Here is a 19,751-nt window from a genome sequence, read left to right as displayed (position 1 = left end):
GGATCCCGAGACCTTACCTGGGAGGGCCCCCCTCCTCCCACCACCTGCCACGTCCCTGCTCAGCCCACGGCCGTGGCAGCGCCACGCTCTGAGCCCTGACCACAAGCATGACCTAGAGGGGTGGCTCCCAGGCCAGATCCCGGGTGTGTGAGGCGCGCTGTGCCTGCTCTGTGACCTCGGGGGAGTCACGGCCTCTCAGTCTCACATTCCTCTTCCGTAAAGTGGGGATCTCAGGAGTAATAAAGATACCTACCCTGTGAGGTTCACGTAAGAAACACATACAGTTCTGTGGTCCAGTCGTAGTTCAGTGCCTGGCTGATTTGGTGCTCAAGAATAAATGGTGATGTTTAGAAATTCTCTATAACCTGTCCTCACACTCCAACCCATCGTCGGTAAATAAGTTTCCCCGGGACACCGCTCTGCTCATGTTCACGTGCTGCCTCTGGCTGCGTCTGCTCTGTAACAGCAGAAATGAGTGGTTGCGGCAGAGACTGTATGGCTCTCAAAGCTGGAAATATTTACTATCGAGCAGTTTGCCAAGCCTTCCTGTAGAATGTATATAATACTTTCATCTCCTTTGAGATGACCCAGTGAAGTCAGTGGTGTCATTGCCCCCTGTGATGGAGAGAGATTCAGAGGCACAGAGGGCTAAAGCATCCTGCTCAGGGCCCACAGCCAAGGACACGTCACAGCTGGACTTGACCTGACTGCTTTGGTGAGCGGTACCCACCACTGCGCCCAGGACTCTCAGACTTATAATTCTAAAGATACTATAACTGTATTATAACACCAAAGGTCAGAGCCCTGAGACCCTAAATAACAGCAATGGCGGCCATTCATCGGGCACCGCCTAGGAACAAGCAAGGTGCTGGGCCCTGATAACCCACAGAGTAGGTCTCTAGAGTCCAGACCACACAGGATGTTACAGCAGGGGGTGGACGGGTGACCAGCTGCTTTCATTTGGATTTGGGACAGAGCCTGGTTGAGGGTTATGTGAGACCTTGGCCAACGAAGTGACCGTCCAGTTGAAAGCTGCAAGATGAGTACAAGTTAGACCCGTCCAGGGGTCAGGGTGGCTTTCCAAGCCAGAAGGCTGGTATGTGGGGAGGCTGAGAGGCCAGACAGAGCCGGACCTTTGGGGGACAAGAGAAGAGGCCAAAGGGCCAGGCTGTGCTGGCCACGTGGCCACGTGTGGGAGGCTGAACTTCATCCTGAAGGCAGTGGGAACCCGGTGGAAGATTCCGAGCTGGGAGTGATAAGGTGGACAGTGGGCAGATCAGAGGGGAATAGGAACAGAAGCACAGAAACCCTGGAGAGGGGGGCTTCATCACAGTGACTTCCTAGGAGGGGTGGGGATGTGCTGGCCTAGGCGGTGGCCCCGGAGATGGCAGGAACCAGCTTTATGGCCTCTCGCCACCAGTTCCACATCTACCCTCCCCAGGGTCCTCACTGGCCCCTAACCTGCCCTCCTCCCCAGCTCTTGTCAAGGAGCAACCACCACACCATCTCTGGGTCATCTTTCAGTTTCTAGAAGTGACAGGAACATTAAACTTCAGTTCCTTACCTTAGACACCAAGAGTCACACTGCGGTGACTATAAACCAGAAACAGCAGGGAGGAGGAAGAGGAGAAAGACCAGTCGGTCACATTCCGAATGTTCTGCTGGTCCCATCACTTCTTAAGGGATTCCTCCCAGACCTGATCTGTAAATGCGCTTAATTCGCACCTGGTTACTGTTCTGTCGCTCAGTACAGCTACCCTGAAAGAGTTTCATCAGCCTTGAAACCGATTCAGGGGTCGGAATCAGAACAGAAAACTGTGGTTGCTCATTTGAGGTCCTTGTCTTGGGGTATTGAGGACTTTGAGGTGAGGGAGACAGCACCCCCTGATGTAAATGGCCCCTGCTCTGGAGGCACTTTGCTGGGGAGAAGCCACTTCCCGCGAGGTGGGAAACCCCTCCTCCCGACCTGCCCTCTTCTGGAAGAGCTGCTGACGTGTTTTTTTCCCCACCCGTGGAGACGCCTACCACATGGACTGCATGATGCGGATCCGCTTGCAGTATGAGAAGATCTGGCAGGAGTGCCTTGCCCAAGTGCAGACGTGCAGGGTGGGTGTCCCTCCCGGCCCTGCCCCTGTCCACCCTGCAGCCCCAGCTTTCCCTTCGCCTTGGTGTCTGGCCATTCTGAAGCCATTCCCTCAGCCTGGACTTCCCCCTCCCCAGCTGTTCCCACCTACCCCTCCATGGCCCTGACCGCCTCCAGGGAGCCTTCCTTGACCCCACAGACAAAATTTAGCACTCTGGCCACCTCAGCCTTCACCCTTGACCCTCTGTATCACTTGACTTTATTTATTCAGTGGAGGTGATGTCATGGGAGTTATTCCACCAGTTCCCTTTCATAAACAGTGTTGCCGTTGCTATCACACCCAGCTTCACTCTCTACCGGCCAGCCTCTGTTCTTCAGAGTGTGAGACAGTGAGACCTCCCACAACCCCCTTCAATGCCCAGGCCTGGTTTCCTGAGCTATGAGGACATATTGTGTCAAAAGGCCCCTTCCCTGCCTCCTTTGTCAGACTGTTTAGATGAAAATCCCCCACACCTAATCGTGTTGAAGACGGTCTAACATGCCCGGTGGCTGTCGGAGTCTCCAGGCCGTGACGGTCTTGCCTGTAGGCCCCAAGACGCGCCTGCTGCCCCAGGCCTCACACGTGTGTCTGTCAGGCTTTGGCTCTCTGCCATCAGGACTCTGAACAGAGTTCACGGGAGCAGAGGGCTTTCCAGTGCGCTCCACCCTGCGGGTGCTGTGGTCCCGGGGGCTGTGCCGCTCTCTCGCACCACTCGTCAGATCCTGCGAGGTCCTACAGGGTGGGTGTCGCTGGCCCGATCTGAAGATGAGAAGACCAGTTTGCAAAAGGTCCAGGGGCTGTCCCAGTCCACAGGGCTCTGCCTGCTTGCTCTGGGGCCTTCGGGGCCATCACATGCCTCCTAGTCAGCCCTTTAGGGACATAGACCTTAGGAGCAAAGCCTGGAGGGAAGCCTTGTGCTCCAGAGAGCCTCCCCAAGACCACGCCCCCAGCACTCACCTCCTCACTCACCCCTGCCCCTGGGGCTCCACGGCCCTGTGGCCCTAGAGTCGGTTCCTTGTGCCCCTGCTCACGGCCCTCTGCTGGGCACGTGCTGGGTGTGAGTGCAGAGCTCACCACGTCCCCCGGGAGCACTTTGAGCCTGACAGAGGGCGTCTGATGTTCCTGGGCAGCAGCATTGGAAGTCTACAACTGGAGACACGTTTCACGTTTTATAATAATGGGGGGAGGTTGATTTATTCTAGGTTTTGTGCACAGATCAACTCTTTATTAATATAGAGAACTGGCTTTCCAGTTGGCATAACTCCAGACAGGAAATGGGAGGCCTGCTGAGAGTGTGTAGCAGCAATGCTGAGGGTGTGCAGGATGGCAGTTTATGCCTATAGGGTCAGAAGTAGGAGAGTTCAGGTCCCAGGCCCACCACTTGCCAGGTTTGTGCCCTCCAGCAAGTCCCTTCACTTCTCCCCCAGCTTTAGTTCCCTCATCGGCCAAGGGGGGCCAATGAGAACACCTCTGGCGGAGTCAGCGGCCAGGGGTGGCACTCAGCCAGCACCTGGACACGGTGGGCAGATGAAGCTGGCCCGACTGGGCACTGTGGGGGCTGCTGCCGAGGCTCGTGGAGACGGGTGGGAGGCTGGTCTTGGGGCAGGACCTGTCCTGAGGCGAAGCCCCCAGCAGCCTAAGCCGGGCTCTGCCTTGTCCGCCTCCAGAAGCAGCTGCTGGACTGGAAGGCCTTCACTGAGGAGGAGGCAGAGAGCCTGGTGAGCCCGTCCTTCTTCCAGATGGTGGGAAGTCTCCAGAGCAAGGTGGAGGAGGAGCTGGAGGCCTTGGACGTGCGTAACTGGGGACCTGCGCAGCTGGGCGGTAGGGTGGGGGTCACCCGGGATGCTGGGCTGTGAGAGGGGTGGGAGTCCAGGGGCTTCCAGCGTTCTTGTCGCTGGTGAGTGCCTCTGCCTCGTCATGGCCAGCCCCTCTGGAGCAATTCCCCTGAGCCGCCAGGCACTCCAGGCTCACCCACCCCTGGCTCCCCAGCCACCCCCAGACTCCAGTCAAACGCTCTCGGACAGTGAGTGCCCCCCCCAGGCCCTTGCCAAGTCTGGGTGCTAGAGATCAAAAGGAGCAGTTAGCCCGAGTCCCAGATGCCTAGAGTCTGGAGCAGGATTCAGCAGATGTTTCCTCTAAACATGGTGAGTATTTTAAGCCCTGTGGGGCGGCAGGCTTCTGACCCAAATTCTCACTCTGCTCGTATCACAGAGAAGCAGCCCTAGGCAACACAGAAATAAATGGGTATGGCTATGTTTCAATAAAACTTTATTTCTGGACACTGAAGTTTGAATTTCACCTAATTATTACATGATTGATTATCTTCTTTAGTATTTTTTTCCCCCCAGCCATTTAAAAATGTAAAATCTGTGCTTAGCTCCCAAGGTTAAATACAAAAGGCAGAGGGCTACATGTAGCTCACGGGCCATAGTCTGCCAACCCCAGGCCCTTTGAGAGTATAAGAGACACATATGAAAGAGGGAGAGGTGAGACTTCAACAGTAGGCTCTGGTGTTTGGCTCTAGTGCTGTGTCAGAGAGCTCCAAGGACGGAGAGATGCCCAGGTCAAGATGGGCATGGCCCACTGGATGCCAGAGCGGTGCCTTTCTCCTTCCAGGCCCCGAACCCCGTCTTCAGTGGACAGGGTCCAGGTCTAGAGATGGGACTTCATGTCAGCCAGTCTGAGGGTGTGGCCATGGACAGACCAGGAATGCTGTCCCGGAGAAGGGAAGGCTGGATGTGAAGATAACCTTGAGGGATGGTGTTCAGACCCCAGTCCCTGGAGATCTGGGCCTCCACGGGCTGGCGAGGCAGCCCCACGAGAGGGGCCCTTCTCCTTTCCCCGGGGGCCGGTTGACACTTAAAGGCCCTTCCTCTGGGTTCTGCCCCCGCAGAAATCCTTCGAGATCGTGGCAAAGCAGACAGAGCAGCAGAGCTCAGACCTCTTCAGCTACTTCCAGGAGGCTGTGAGCCTGTGGGAGACACATCAGAGTGTGCTGCTGACGCAGGAGCTGGAGCTCGAGAAGAGGATGGAGCAGCAACGGCAGAAGGACAGGCGGGAGAACCAGGTGTGGCCCCGGCATCCAGGTGACCCCAGCAGGCGAGGAGCCAAGGGCCACACCCAGATTGTCAGCTGCCCGTGGCTCTGCTTGGGGGCCCGTGAATTCAGCTAGCATTCAGGTGCAAAAAAAAAAAAAAGAAATACTTCACACCATATTTTATTTTTATGTAAAAATAAGCCCCCAGTGTATCTTAGACTCCAATGTAAAACCTCAAGCTATGAAACTTGAGCAGGTGAGAAACTGAGGCTCACCCTGGTCATGGGGAGTGGGTGGCAGTAAAGTTCTGGTGGAATTAGGTCTGGACTATGCAATGAGTCCCAGATCCAGACACGACTGTGATGGGGCTTGCCTGAGAGACAGACTAGGGGGCATGGAACATCTCCCTCTGGCAGTCATCCTGACCCCAAGGACATGAGCTGGCCCCCACCCACCTGCCTTCACATAGCCGAGGGGTGGAAGGGATGCCCTCGGCGTCTGACATCAGGCACAGCAGTGAGAAGGGGAGTGAGGCGCAGGCGTCTCTGGAAGGTGTAAGGGGGGCCGGCCCAGGCAGGGTGAAGGGAAGGGGCATGTCCCTGAGGAGCCCCATCTAAGTGGGGTCATCAGGGATTCAAAATAGAGAAGAACAGTCCAGGCAGGGAGAAGCGCCCACAGGCCCAGAGCAGTGAGAGTAAGAATGGTGCTTCTCGTGTAGAAAAGCCTGCCTGGGGTACCTGGACCTCATCTCCAGGGGCAGGGTCTCTGCATGTCACATCCTCTCTGGGAGCGCTGGTGACTCACATCTGCTTCCTTCCACTCCTGGTGTGGCTGCCAGGCCCAGGAGGCTCACCTTGACAAGCTCTTGGACCAACTGAGGCAGCAAAGCTATGAGAATAACCTGAAGTCACACCTGGAAAAGGCCAAGGATTTTCTGAAGAATATGAAATGCAGGTAGGCAGACCAGACTCTAGACGAGGATGGCCTAGAATTCATATTCACGGTCAGAGGCTGCCTGCCTGGGAGCCCAGCCTACGGTTGCCTCCCGCTTCAGAGCCCATTGTGCTGCTTTGCAGCTCTGCCCTCGGTCAACACAAAAGCTTTCAAGGAGAATTTAGATCAGAAAAACTTATGGAGGGATGTTTCTGGGTCGTGTAGTTTAAAGGTCAAGAGCGTGGGTCCTCCCTGCTTAAATTTTAAAACATACATGCTTTGTTAAAGAAAAAAAAAAAACTAACCAGTACTAACATATAGGAAATTCTCATTTCTGCCCAACTCATCCATTTTGTGGACATAGGCATTTATAAATGTTGGTATGTATACACCTGTAAAGTGTCTTTAAAATGAGAATTGTTCTATAACTTTGTTTCATTTTTAAAGGACCATCCATTCGTTAATATGGATGCTTCATAATGATTTAACCGTGCTCTAACTGATAAGCTTTTTAAGACTGGTGCCCGTTTCTCCACATTAAAGACAGTTCCCTGTGAACTATCTTACATCTTTGTACAACTAATATTATAAGAATTGGGATTCTTATAATATTAATAATCCCACAGAAATGGGATTGCACTGCCAATTGATTGCAGTACTTAGATTCAGAAGTACATTGTAAGGCAAATAAATAACTCCCAGAACCTTGGCCTTCTGACCTCAGGGACAGATGAAATCTGGGGCCTTGGTTTTGGAGCGTTTGATGGGATGATGTAGGTGAAGTTCTAGGACGGGGTTAGGACTGTAGACAGAAAGTGGGAACCCTTGTTACCATATGCAAAGAACTCTCTCTGTAGGTGTTTTCTAAAATGCTCTACAAAGAGTAGGCACTGCTTGTATGATCAGGAAAATAGCAGAACAAACCGAGGACCATTACTGTGAAAGGAAGCCTCCACAGCAGCTCCGCACAGAGCTCAAGGCCGGGTGCTCGCCTGCCTCCGTGAGGTCCGAGGCGTGGCCCTGGCTGGGGTCCCTCGCCCCCAGCTGGCCCTCCCACTGACAGTGCTGTCACCCGCCTTCCTCCGAGGTACGAGGCTTTCCATGGCCTCCTGACCAAGGAGGTGGTGGGGTACCCAGTGACCACGCTGAAGGAACTCAGCTCCTACAGCTTCCGCCTCAGCCGACACTTCTGTGTGCGTGAAATCTTTGAACAGGTACGAAAAGGGATACAAAAGCTCCCAGCTGCTCACCCAGAAGTGAAGAGGAGAGGATGACTTCTAGTTCATATTCGCCTCAATAACCCAGGGGGAGTTAGAGTCTATGCCAGGATATCAAGGAGTGAGAAACTAAAAGCGTCTCCTAAAGAGACTCTCTTTTTCTCAGACTAGAAGAGGTCAAAGGCTCAGAATCCAGGCCTCAAGTCTTGAATAGAATTATAATTAAAAGGCTGATTTTATAGGCCTCCGAGTCCTACTCATCCAACTCACCATGCCGCATAACCATCCTGAAGTCCAGCTCTGACCTACCCATTCTCCTGCTCAGAAAGCCCTCCCCAGTCCGCAGCCCCAGCCAAACCCAGCCCACAGTCGCTAGATGACCATGGAGGCCGCCGCCTCTGACTGCCCTGCTTCAACCAACTCCTCGCCCTTCCTACACGTGCCACTGCCCCCCGCCCCTCCTCACCCTGCTGCTCTGCGGGGATCCCTCTGTCCCACACACCCCAGCCCCCCAGACACTTCCAGCCACTACCAGTGACAAGGCCCCACCCACCCCATCTGGCCTCCTCTCGCCTTCTTTACCCCGCCGCCTCGCCTCTCTCCGAGTGTGCTTGTGCGTGGGTTGTTGGCAAATGCAGGAGTTAAGGGCCTCCTCCTGGAAGGCGTTTCCTGTGAGGCAGCTGTGGCCCCCGTCTTCCGTCCAGCTCTGATTGCCCTCAGCACAGGGTCCTGCACGTAATTCAGACGTACTGAGTGCTTCCTGGTACAAGCAGGAACACCCGGAGTGTCCTGTCTGACTCCCAGAGGTGGCTCTTCCCCACACATGCACCCAGAGTTTTGCACGACCAGGGCGGAAGGTACTTGTGGTGGACGCTGAACCGGGCTCGGGTTTCCAACAGATGTGGGGTTCCTGACTCCTCAGAGAAGCCTCCTCTCAGCAGAGATCCCTGTCCCGATGGCTCGTAAATGCATTGTGTGGCTCCTGGGTTGAAGTGGAACTCAGGCTGTCCAGAGGTGGAGCTTTGAGATCAGTCTGGATGCCTGGGTTAAAACGGAGGCGCTGCTATGATGGGAGTAACACAGGAAGGACCTGGGTCCCTCGGGTTTAAGGGGCTTGTCCACGGTCACCCAGCTTGTGAGGAGCTCGAGTCCCAGCCCACTGCTGCCAGTGACACGGTGTTTCCACAGCTTCACCCACAGCCAGTGAAACAGGGAACATGTAGAGTGAAGAGGGGGCCCAGGTCATGCACATCACGGTCGTTGTGATGTTTACATCCAGCAACAGGTGCGGCAGATTCCCGCCCCTTGGATGCATCTCTCCATTTACACTTGCTTGTTCTTTGCTCCAGATCACTACCAAAAATGTCAGAATGAGGGTTTATTCCGCGATTTTCATTGTATGATAAACAAACTTTGCTAACGTGCTTGAGATTAAGGAAAGCTGATCAGGAACACCCTGCTCACCCCTGTGAAATAAGTGGTCAGGGCCTGCATCAGATGTAGAAGGCAGGGAGGACGGGTTTTTCCTTAAAGCAAAGAGATGCCCTGAGAAGTGGCACATGGAGGAAGGCAGCTTTGTGTACGTGTCTGTGTTTTTGCCTCGTAGAACCTGGAGGGAGAAGTCATTTTCCAGTTGAGGGAACCAGGTAACACTTTTACAATTCAAGTCTGAGTCTCCCCAGCTTCACGCTTACGTATCTGGGGGCTAGGGAGGCCCAATCAGGCTGCATTGGTAACCTGTCTCTTCCTGTGCTTTGGGGCCAATCATCAACAGAACCACATGAAAAGCAGTTCCAGAAGAGAACGGGAAGTCCGAGAGGAAAACGAAGGTTCAAAGCAAACACGCGCAAACGTGACAGAAGCGGCAGGAGGAGGAGGAGTTTCCTCAAGCCAAGCAGAAGAGATAGAAGAAGAAGAAGATCAAGAGGTCGAGTCCTCCACCACACAAGAGGTGGTCATGAGCCCACAGAAGTCCGTACTGAGTGAAGAGACGGATGAGTCCAGGGAGGACTCTATTCCAGGACTGGAAGAGACACAGGTTGACAGAGACAGCTCCTTGAGATCACCCCCAAACCAGGCCAGTGTGCTGGTTCACGAAGAAGAAGAGGAAGAGAAGAAGAAGGTGGAGGAGGAGAGGGAGGAGGAGGAGGAAGAGGAGGAGGAGGAGGAAGAGGAGGAGGAGGAGGAGCAGAGGAGCTCGTCTGTGGATGAGGTAGGCCAGCAAAGGTTCGCTCTTGGGTTTGGAACGTGTGCTGTGTTCACTGTCTGTGTCCCTAGCACAAGCCGGGGTCCCCAGTGGGGACCATTAGCCCTAATGGAGACCAGCAGTCTCCATTAGGCTGTGTCTAAAGAATAACAAACGTATGCACACTTTTCATTGCTGCCAGCAGAGATCCCGTTCTCACGTCCCAGCAGTACTTTTTAAATTTCACCTTCCTGTCCTCACATCCCATCCGGCAACCGACTCTGTCGTCCGCCCTCGACTCTTCCCCCCTCCCAGGTCCTCTGTCTTCCCCCAGCGCCTCTTTATTGCAGAGACCAGCTTAGCTGCTCCGTTCCGCCTCTCTCCCCATTCTCTGGTTGTGTAAGAGCACAGATCCATATCCAGGTTGGCAGACAGCTCTCCTTAGAGTGCAGGGAAATGACTCTCATATGAATAAATCTCATCCTCAAAACACATGCAGACTCACAGGACAGAAATTTGAATTCCATAACCATGACGTTGCAAAGACCCCTTTCCTGTAGTGCTGTGGAAGAGTTGGCGTATGAGGCCTCTGGACAGGGACCACGGGCAGGTAAGGGAAAAGGGCTGGACGCCAGGATAAAACAGTGACTTGGTGAGGCCTCCTGTCTTGGTCGGTTCAGGCTGCTATAATGGAATACCGTGGACTGGGTGGCTTATAAACACCAGAGATTTACTCCTCACAGTTTTGGAGTCTGGGAATTCAAGGTCCAGGCACTGGCAGCTTCAGTGTCTGATGAGGACCTACTTCTTGGTAATAAACAGCTCTTTTTTTTTCTGTGTCCTTACATGGTGGAAGGGGCAAGCTCTCTGATATTTCGTTTTTAAGGGCACTACCACCATTCATGAGGGAGGGCTCTGCCTACTTGCCCTAATAATCTCCCAAAGTCCACCTCCAAATACCAACACACTGGGGATATGAATTTTGGAGAGGCACCAACATTCAGTCTATGGCAACCATGCAACCATTATTCAGCTCCAGCCAGTGATGCCATATGGGAATGCAGACTCAGAATTGTCAGATTTTCTGATTTTTAAGAGAAATCAGAAATTCAGATTTTTAGGTGGCATTTCCCAATTTTAAAATATAAACATAGAAATATATAAATGTATATTTATATATAAACATAGAAACATATATATAAACATAGACAACTTTCATCCCACAGGTTTACAACCTCTGATGTCAAAGGACCTATGGTAAGGATTACCAAGTCTGTTCAATGACGCCGAGCTTAAAGTCTTGTTTTCTGCTTAGGTCAAAGCCCAGGAGGAGAGTCTAGGGGAGATCTCCCAGGAGGAGATGGAGTTCTTCACAACCTCTAGTGGGAACACTTACTTTGTTTTCCTACCCCTGAAACAAGAAGAGAACAGCAAGACACCCCATTCCAACCTTCCTGCCATTTTCTTCAAGGACATTTCCAGTGCCAGGGTCTTAGAAGAAGTGATCATTCCATCCAGACTAGTTTTAGAGATTAAGAAACAGTGAGTGAAAACCCCTTTTATTCTCATTCTCTTTGAGTTTTATTAACAAGGTGAAATATAATAACAAAAGATTGGACTAGTTTCAGATGGAAAAGAAAGCAAATACCATATGCTAACACACATATATGAAATCTAGAAAGACAGTACTGATGTATCTATTTGCAGGGGGCAGCAAGCATTCTAACTTCTGAATTAGTTTTGCCTGTTTGTGAATTTTATTTAAATAGAATCATATAGAGTGTATTCTTTTATATCCAGCTTCCCCTGGTGAGCATGTGTATATATTTCTGTTAGATATATAACTAAGAGTGGGTTATTGGGAAGTTGACTTATATATGTGTGTCCATCTTGAGAAGGTATGACCAAAAGATACTACCAAAGAGTTTTCAAAAGTGGTTTGTTTTAACAGTTTGCAGCAATGTATGAGAGTTCAGTTGCTCCATATCCTCACTTGGTATTTATTGTCGGTCGTTTTTATTTTAGGCACTCTGGTGTGTGTGTGTAGTGGTGCTTCATTTTCCTGATGAATAACAATGTCGTGTGTCTTGTTATATACTTATTGGCCATTTAATCATCTTTCTGTGAAATGCCTCATTAAATTCTTTGCTGATTTGTGGTAGATTACCTATCTTTTTTCTTACTGATTTATGTGAGTTAGTTGCCTGACTTAGACCGGAGTTTTTTTGTTAGTTAAACACATCATGAATGTTCGTACATTCTCTGTGCTTGTCTTTTTTTTTACTCTTGTAAAGATAGCTTTTGCTGAAAAGATATCTTTTTAGTAAGGTCTTAGTCATCAGTTTTTCCACTAGGGTTAGTGTGATTTCTGTCTTCTCTAAGAAATCTTTGCTTACCCCAAGGTCATGAAAATACTCTCCTGTGTTATCTACCAAAAATGTTATAAACTTTCATAGTTAGATGTACAGTTCAACTGGAATTGATATTTGCTTACGTGTGCGGTAGGAGTCAAATTCACTTCTGTCCTGTATGAATAGCCAGTTAAGGCCAGGCCATTTGAGAAGACTCTTCTCTCCCCACTGCTCTGCCAGGCCTCCCCTGACTGATGGTGTGTGTGCCATGTACTCAGTCATGTCCAGCTCTCTGCTGCCCACCAGGCTTCTCTGTTCATGGACTTTTCCAGGCAAGAATATTTGCCTGCAAGTGGGTTGCCATTTCCTACTCCAGAGGATCTTCCTGATGCAGGGACCCCGACTGATTACCATAGCTTTATACTAAGTCTTATTATCTGGTTGTGTAAGTCCTTCAGACTTGATTTCTCCAGAATTGTCTTGACTATCCTTGGCCCTTTTGTATTTCTATATAAATTTGAAATCAGCTCATCAGTTTCTGTAAGAAGACATCTGCTGAGCTTTTAATTGTTACTGAATCTATAGATACATTTGGAGAGAACCAACATCTTGACAATACACAGCCAAGAACATCATGCTGCATTTCTAACAGGATGAAACGATCAACTAGCAAAAATATTTGCAGTTCACATCTCAGTCAAAGGACCTTGTGTTCCCAATATATAAAGTGCTCCTAGAAATTAACAAGAAAAAGCGAAACTACATACTAGAATGATGGGCAAAAGATATTAGTGAATGGTAGATAGAAAAAGAAATTTAATAGTCTTGAACTCATAAAAATATGCTCAGTCTCGTCATAATATGACAAAATTGTCAGATTCAAGGGTTTGACAATACAGTCTGAAGCTATGGAGAAATTGTTGTTCAGTCACTACATCGTGTCTGACTTTACAGACCTGACTGCAGCACGCCAGACTCCTCTGTCCTCCACTATCTCCCAGAATTTGCTCAAATTCATGTCCAGTGAGTCAGCGATGCTATCTAACCATCTCAGCCTCTTCCTCCCCCTTCTTTTACTTTCAGTCTTTCCCAGCATCAGGTCTTTTTGATGAGTCGCTATTTGCACCAGGGGTCCAAAGTATTGGAGCTTCAGCTTCAGCATCAGTCCTTCCAATGAGTATTCAGGGTTGATTTCCTTTAGGATTGACTGGTTTGATCTCCTTGCTATCCAAGGGACTCTTAGGAGTCTTTTCTAGCACCATAATTTGAAAGCATCAATTCTTCAGCACTCAGCCTTGTTTATGGTCCAACTTACACCTGTACATGACTACTGGAAAAATCTTTGACTGTACGGACCTTTGTCAGCCCAGTGATATCTCTGCTTTTTAATACACTGTCTGAGTTTGTCATAGATTTTTCTTCCAGGGAGCAGGCATCTTTTATTTTCATTGCTGCAGTCACCGTCCACAGTGAGAAATGGAGAAATAGGAACTTTTATTCACTGTCATGCAACAGAAGCAGTTTGGCCATATCAACCAGATCCACAAATGTATTTTAGGTTTTGATTCAACAATTCCCTTTCAGGGAATTTATCCTATAGAAATTATTCTACACTTGACATATATATGAGGTTACACATTACAGTCTTCTTGGTAAGAACAGATGAATGGAAACCACGCTATGTCCACCAACCAGGGGATCTGGCTAAATGAATGATGGTCCACCCAGACAAAGAGATACAGTGTAGTGGGAAATTAAATAGGAAAGAAGGAATGGAAGAAGGAAGCACTTTATGTATCAACCTGGAGAGATCTCTCCCTGGTCACAGTTGCTGACTCTCGCTGGCCTCTCCCTCAGGCTTCGAACTGGCTTTTTTGAGCACTTGGAGAAATGGTTTGACCAATGTGCCCTCAATGCTCGGGTCATCATGGCCAGGAAGATTGATGAACTGGATTCAGAACTGGAGCTGCGTCTGCACCTGCACCAGCCAAGAGCCCAGCGCATTGAGAAGGACATCCACAACGTCAGGGCAGGTACCGTGGCTCTGCATTCATCAGGCAGCCCCGGTTTGCACCGCACAATGCTGAGCATGTTGTCGTCACACCCTGGAAGATGTGTGTGAGGGTTCACACCTCCCAGGCTGGCAGAGAAAGTTGTACCCAGAATCCTCATCTAAGATCTTTTAAAGAGGGTGTTAGATGCAGAAATGAAGAATATTGTCTTATTTTAGCTTTATCAGTCCCAGATACATTCCCACACCTGTCACTCACACTTTCATGACGGATGCCCTAGAGGCAGGCCTGTAGCTCAGGAATCGGAGCTAATAGGCTCAACCTCTCTAGCTGTGTGACTCTGGGCAGGTTATGTGACCTCTCTGATCTGTTCCTTAACCTCCTGAGGGTATTTTGATGGTGGTAATTAACTCTCCTTGAAGTGGTACAGTGCAGAATCATGAACAACTGGTATAAGCCAGAGTCTCCAAAAGTGGTAGCCATTATTTTCAGCTTATAGTTTTTGATACTTAAAAAGACATGCCATTTCTCTCTAAGGCAGAAGGCTCCATCATTTGGGGGGAGGGCACTTTTATTTGAAAGCTTCAATGGTGCCCGTCAGGTTTTCACCTGAGTCATACTTTAAACTTCATCATAGATCCTGAGAGCTTCCTGTGGCCTTAGGAGACCTGCTTGACTTTTTGGGGCCTCGTTGTCCTCATCTGGGAAATGTGTGCATTAAATATAAATATAAACAAAGATGCTCCCTGAAGTCTGGTTTCCTTTCTCTTCCCTGGCTCCTGGCCCAACACACAATGTGAATCTGGAGGCCAGAGAAGCGAAGCCCCAGAGTCCCGCCTTTGTTTTTGGCAGAGCTGAGCCCACAGCATATCCCCCATTCCTGGCAATAGGAGGTCAGATGAGGTAACTCAAGGCTCTCTGCTAGCTCTTAAGGCCTATGATGGAGCTCTGAAAGTCCGCCATAATTCAGGCTTGTTGGAAATCAGTAACCACTGATAGAAAGGGTCAGATGCCAACTGCCAAACTTTGTGGTGGTCTTTTGCTCCCAGACCCTCTCACCAAAATCCCTGCCCTCCTCAACACTCATCCCACTGCTCCCAGAATGGGAGATGCTCTAGCTCCCAGACCTTGTTCCCTTCCACTTCTGGCAGGGTATTTCCACCACTCACAGCCAACCAGAGCCTCCTCTCCAATTAAGGACACTGGGACTGTCTCGGATGGGTTCCCCTGAGATCTGAGTCCACTCCCAGGCTGAGCCCTGGAGAGGGCAGTGGGGACTGGACCTTGGCTAAGAAGTCCCTTCTCTGTAGCTCGCCTGGGAGAGGCACATCACTATCCAGGAGAACGCTGTCCGGAGCGGACCCAGGGTCCCAGAGGACCTCAGCCCCCCCGCCCCGTGTCCTCTTTCAGCTGAACTCTTGCTTCACCAAGAACGGCTGGACAGTCACTGTGCAGGGGTGATGGAGACACTGAGGAAGGAGAGGATGATGTTCTGCCAGTTCCAAGAAGAGCAAAACCTGAAGAGCAAACACTTCCGCCGCAAGATTTCTGACATGGAGCACATCTTCTTGAACGCCACCAAGAGCCAGAAGTAAGGGTCTTGGGGGACTCAGTCATGGCCTGGCAGCCCCAGAACCCTGGCCAGGTGTCTCTGCTCAGAGAAGCAGTCCTCCCATCCGCTGTGGGCAGCAGAAGAGTTGGGGTTTCCAGAAGGATTTTCATCTCGTCATGAGAGTAGGAGTCCAACTGCGGTGACACATCTGGCCAGGGGCTTGGTTCTGGGGGTGGGGGAGCAGCCAGAGAGAGAAAAGGGTGCAAATGTCAGAGTGCAGGGATACCAATGATGTGCCCTGACATGTCCATGGTGGGAAAGACCCAGGGAAATCAGGACGAGCTTCCTGGAGGTGGCCCTGGGCATGGAATGGAGGGAGGTGAGGAGGAGGCGGAATTCTCCCACCAGAGAGGAGCACTGGCCCAGCTCCAGGTGGGGGTGTGCTCAGGTAGAACCAGGCTTTCCTGGAAGGCCATTCAGGGATTTGAGGTGAGGCCCCGGAAGGCCTCCATCTGGTCACAGGTGAGGAGACTTCACAGGTACTGTGGTCAGGTACCCAGGAGGCAGCTGGTTAGGGTAGACTCGGATGTAAAGAGGAAGCCTGCAGGCTGCTCTTTCCGGAAGTCCCAGGGCACAGGAGCCACATTTCTTGGAGTTAAGAGGGGGTGGCTGTAAGGGGAGGCCCTGGGGATTCTCTTAGCAATTTGGTGGCAGGAGCCAGACGGGGGAGAGATGCCCTCCGACCCAGCTTCCTGAGAGTCTGGCACTCTGTCTGCACACGCTGGCATTCTGAACGCCCTTCTGAGACCGCTTTGTCTGCCCTGTGAAGAGAGGCGTGCTTCTGCTGACCGCACAGCTGGGCTCGGGGCGCACGCCATCCCCCAGGCAGCCCTCCCGCGCCCGGTCGCCGCCCTGCCCTCCTGCTCGGGGCGCACGCCATCCCCCGGGCCGCCCTCCCATGCCCGGGTCGCCACCCTGCCCTCCTGCGTCCTGCACAGCTGGGCTCGGGGCGCACGCCATCCCCTGGGCCGCCCTCCCGCGCCCGGTCGCCGCCCTGCCCTCCTGCTCGGGGGGCACGCCATCCCCCGGGCCGCCCTCCCGCGCCCGGGTCACCTCCCCGCCTCCTGTGTCCCCCAGGCTGGCGACCCTCAGCAGCACTCTGCATCGGGAGCTGCTCAGCTATGTCGACGTCATCCAGGTGTCCCTGCGCAGCTTCCGCCAGTACCTGGGAGAGAGCCTGGGCAAGCTGCGCGACACCAACATTGAGTTCATCAAGCGCTGCAGGTGGGAGCCAGCGCCGGGCCGTGGGCCCCTGGGCTCTCTCTGTCGAGAGGTGGTCTTGTGTGCCTCTTCACCTTTCAGTTATGACGAAACATCCGTGGCATAAGTGTGTCCATTTTAACCACTGTACGGCGGTCCAGCGGCGTTACGTGTGTTCACGCTTTTGTACACCATCCCCACCGTTCATCTCTAGGACACTTTCGCCCTCTCAGCTGAAGCCCTGAACACTAACTGCCCGTTAGGCCTTTCTTCAGCCGCTGGGAACCACTATGCTATTAGTATTTTCGGTCTCTATGAATTTGACTACTCTAGGGGCCTCATGGAAGTGCAATCACAGCACATTTGTTCTTTTGTGTGCTTGACTTTTTCACTTAGCATGATGTCTTCAGTGTCTGTCCGTGTGTCAGAATTTCGTTCCTTCTTAAAGCTCAATAATACTCCATCATGTATGATGTGTTTATCCATTCATGCCTTGATGGACATCTGGGTTGTTTCCCTGCTCGTGTCCTTGAACTTTTTCCATGATCTTGTACTTTTAATCTAAAGCCTTGCCTGCCACAGTAGTTGGGATGGGTGGAATGGTTCAGGGCTGATCAAAGGCTTTTTTTTCTCCCAAATTATTTTCAGATTGTTTTCAGAGGGAGGCAACTTTTCTTCTGAAGAAATTGACTCGCTGTGTCATCGACTAGAGAAGGAAGCTGCCCGGATAGAGTTTGTTGAAAATTTAATCATGATCAACATGGAAAAGATGGAGAGCGATTACCTGGACCAGGTGAGTAGGCCCCACCCTGACCTCTAGCCAGACTCCTGTGACACCCGGTTACATAGTTGCCTTGCTCACTGCCTAATAGGCCAGCCAAGCCTCCTTTCCACCCATTAATTGGGCCTGTCCCCCTCTGCTTCCAGAGTCCAAAAGTTCCAAATTAAGTCTTACTCCTTTACTTTTTTCTCTTTCTTTAAGGCTAATGAGTTCATCAGCAAGTTTGAAAGTAAATTCCATAACCTGTCCGTGGACCTTATTTTCATAGAGAAAATCCAGCGCTTGCTGACAAATCTGCAAGTAAACATCAAGTGTGAGGTAGGACAGATACGTTCTTCATCTGCTGGATGTTTTTGTGTGTTTTTTTTTATCTTCTTCTTCTTCTTTTTTTTTTAAATTGTAGTGGGTTTTGCCATACACTGACATGAATCAGCCATGGATCTACATGTGTTCCCCATCCCGATCCCCCCTCCCGCCTCCCTCTCGATCCCTCCCCTCTGGGTCTTCCCAGTGCACCAGCACAGGCACGGCCCCAGGTGCTGGGGATGCCGGTGTGGTCTCTGCCCACCTGGGACTTGCACTCCAGCCAGGAAGTCAGAGATTAAATCATAATAGCTTCTAACATCCACTGAGTTATCAGGCAGCATGCATCTTAGTGGGCTTATTTTGATGAAATGTATGAGTCCTCACAAGAGCTGTTCTTAGCCCACTTTAGAAACAAAGAAATTGAGGCAGAGAGTCATTAAGAACACAACGTCCCTAAATTGTGGGGCCAAAATGTGAACCCATGTCTGTGACACCAGAAATTCAGGCAATGCCTGGCCATTTGGGCGACAGAGGACTAGAGGGCCTCATGAGGTGTGTGGGGACATAGAGGAGAGGATTTCATCTGGACTGCGGAAGTAGTGCTTCCCAAGGCTTGATGGAGAAGGAGGAGCCAGCCAGGCAGGAGGGTGTGGAGCAGTGTCCTGGAGAGATCATGAAAAAAACCCTGGGGGAGTTGGAGCCAAGGAGAGAGAGAGAGCTCAAGGAAGACGACGCGGGGGTGCATTGAGGCTGGAGCTGTGGCTGGGTCAGCAGGGTCCCATGAGTTGGGCTCCGTGGCACTGGAGTGAGAGTCAGGGCAGTGGGGATGAGGGTGCTATTGATTACAATTTTTTAAGCTGCAGTAAAAACTTTTTTTAAGCTGAAAAGTTTCTTCAAAAACATCACTTTGATGGCTTCTGTCTCCCAAATGTGTTGCCATCTTTATTTAACCATTCCTATTTGGAGGAATTCTTAGTGGGCTTCACTTATTACACACAGAGGTGTGATAGACGTGCTTTCACTGGAAGCCCTGATGGTGTCCGTAGGGTGCCTCCCAGAGCTGGAATTCCTGGGCTAGAGCAGGAGTGTTTCAAGGCTCTTTGTGCTTTCCAGGTGGCTTGTACAGATACCCGCTCACCAACAGGGCCTGAGTGTGTCCTCCTAACACCCTCAACCAGTACTGCAGGTCACCAATTTTATTTTTGAAACTTATTTATTTGGCAGAAAAAAACAATCCTTTAAATTTGCATTGATCTAGTTTCTAATACAGCTTTGCATTTTTCCCTCCAATTTCATTTTTCTCATATTCAGCCCATCTCTCGGATAATGATTTGCTAAACTTTTTCTTGATCAAAATAAGTATTCTGGAAGTAAATCTCTGAACCTCTGGTTTTTCTAGGTAGCAAAATCCAATTTGCAGACAGAGGGATTAAATTCTTCTCTAGAACAGCTTCAAAGCAAGGTACAGATGTGCCGAAGCTCAAAAGGGGATAAACAAGTAAGTGTTCAGTTCAGTTCAGTTCAGTTCAGTCGCTCAGTCATGTCCGACTCTTTGCGACCCCATGAACCGCAGCAAGCCAGGCCTCCCTGTCCATCACCAACTCCCGGAGTCCACCCAAACCCATGTCCATCGAGTCGATGATGCCATCCAACCATCTCATCTTCCATTGTCCCCTTCTCCTCCTGCCCTCAATCTTTCCCAGCATCAGGGTCTTTTCCAATGAGTCAGCTCTTCACATCAGGTGGCCAAAGTATTGGAGTTTCAGCTTCAGCATCAGTCCTTCCAATGAACCCCCAGGACTGATCAGTAGATGCTAAGCTGTGAATAGTAAAGATGCATGCTAGAATTGTTAACTGGAAATAAACTCACATTTGTGGTCTAGATTTCTCTACCACCAGCAGGGCCTCTGAACCTTCCTACTTCACCTCTATTTTATTCAGTGGAATTAAGGAAGAGAAGAGAAAGCAGCCATTGCCCCTGGCCCCCAGCACCT

The 19,751-nt window shown here is 50.7% G+C and overlaps 1 protein-coding gene across 1 annotated transcript in view; it reads left to right on the top strand.

The window, feature by feature from the left end:
• The window catches only part of CCDC180 (coiled-coil domain containing 180), a 60,038-nt gene that overhangs the window by 18,554 nt on the left and 21,733 nt on the right, over positions 1-19,751 (top strand). Inside the window, 15 exon segments of the mRNA XM_043487357.1 lie at positions 2,018-2,106; positions 3,791-3,913; positions 5,017-5,190; positions 5,999-6,114; positions 7,181-7,307; positions 8,917-8,956; positions 9,085-9,134; positions 9,136-9,522; positions 10,811-11,037; positions 13,704-13,879; positions 15,269-15,449; positions 16,548-16,694; positions 17,319-17,463; positions 17,653-17,769; positions 19,157-19,255. Of these exon segments, the coding sequence (XP_043343292.1) occupies positions 2,018-2,106; positions 3,791-3,913; positions 5,017-5,190; positions 5,999-6,114; positions 7,181-7,307; positions 8,917-8,956; positions 9,085-9,134; positions 9,136-9,522; positions 10,811-11,037; positions 13,704-13,879; positions 15,269-15,449; positions 16,548-16,694; positions 17,319-17,463; positions 17,653-17,769; positions 19,157-19,255 (2,198 nt within the window).

This window comes from Cervus canadensis, chromosome 14, assembly GCF_019320065.1.
Source record: "Cervus canadensis isolate Bull #8, Minnesota chromosome 14, ASM1932006v1, whole genome shotgun sequence".
In the NCBI taxonomy this organism is placed as follows: domain Eukaryota; kingdom Metazoa; phylum Chordata; class Mammalia; order Artiodactyla; family Cervidae; genus Cervus; species Cervus canadensis.
Note: the sequence above shows the minus strand (reverse complement) of the source record. Positions and strands in the feature narration are given on the sequence as shown.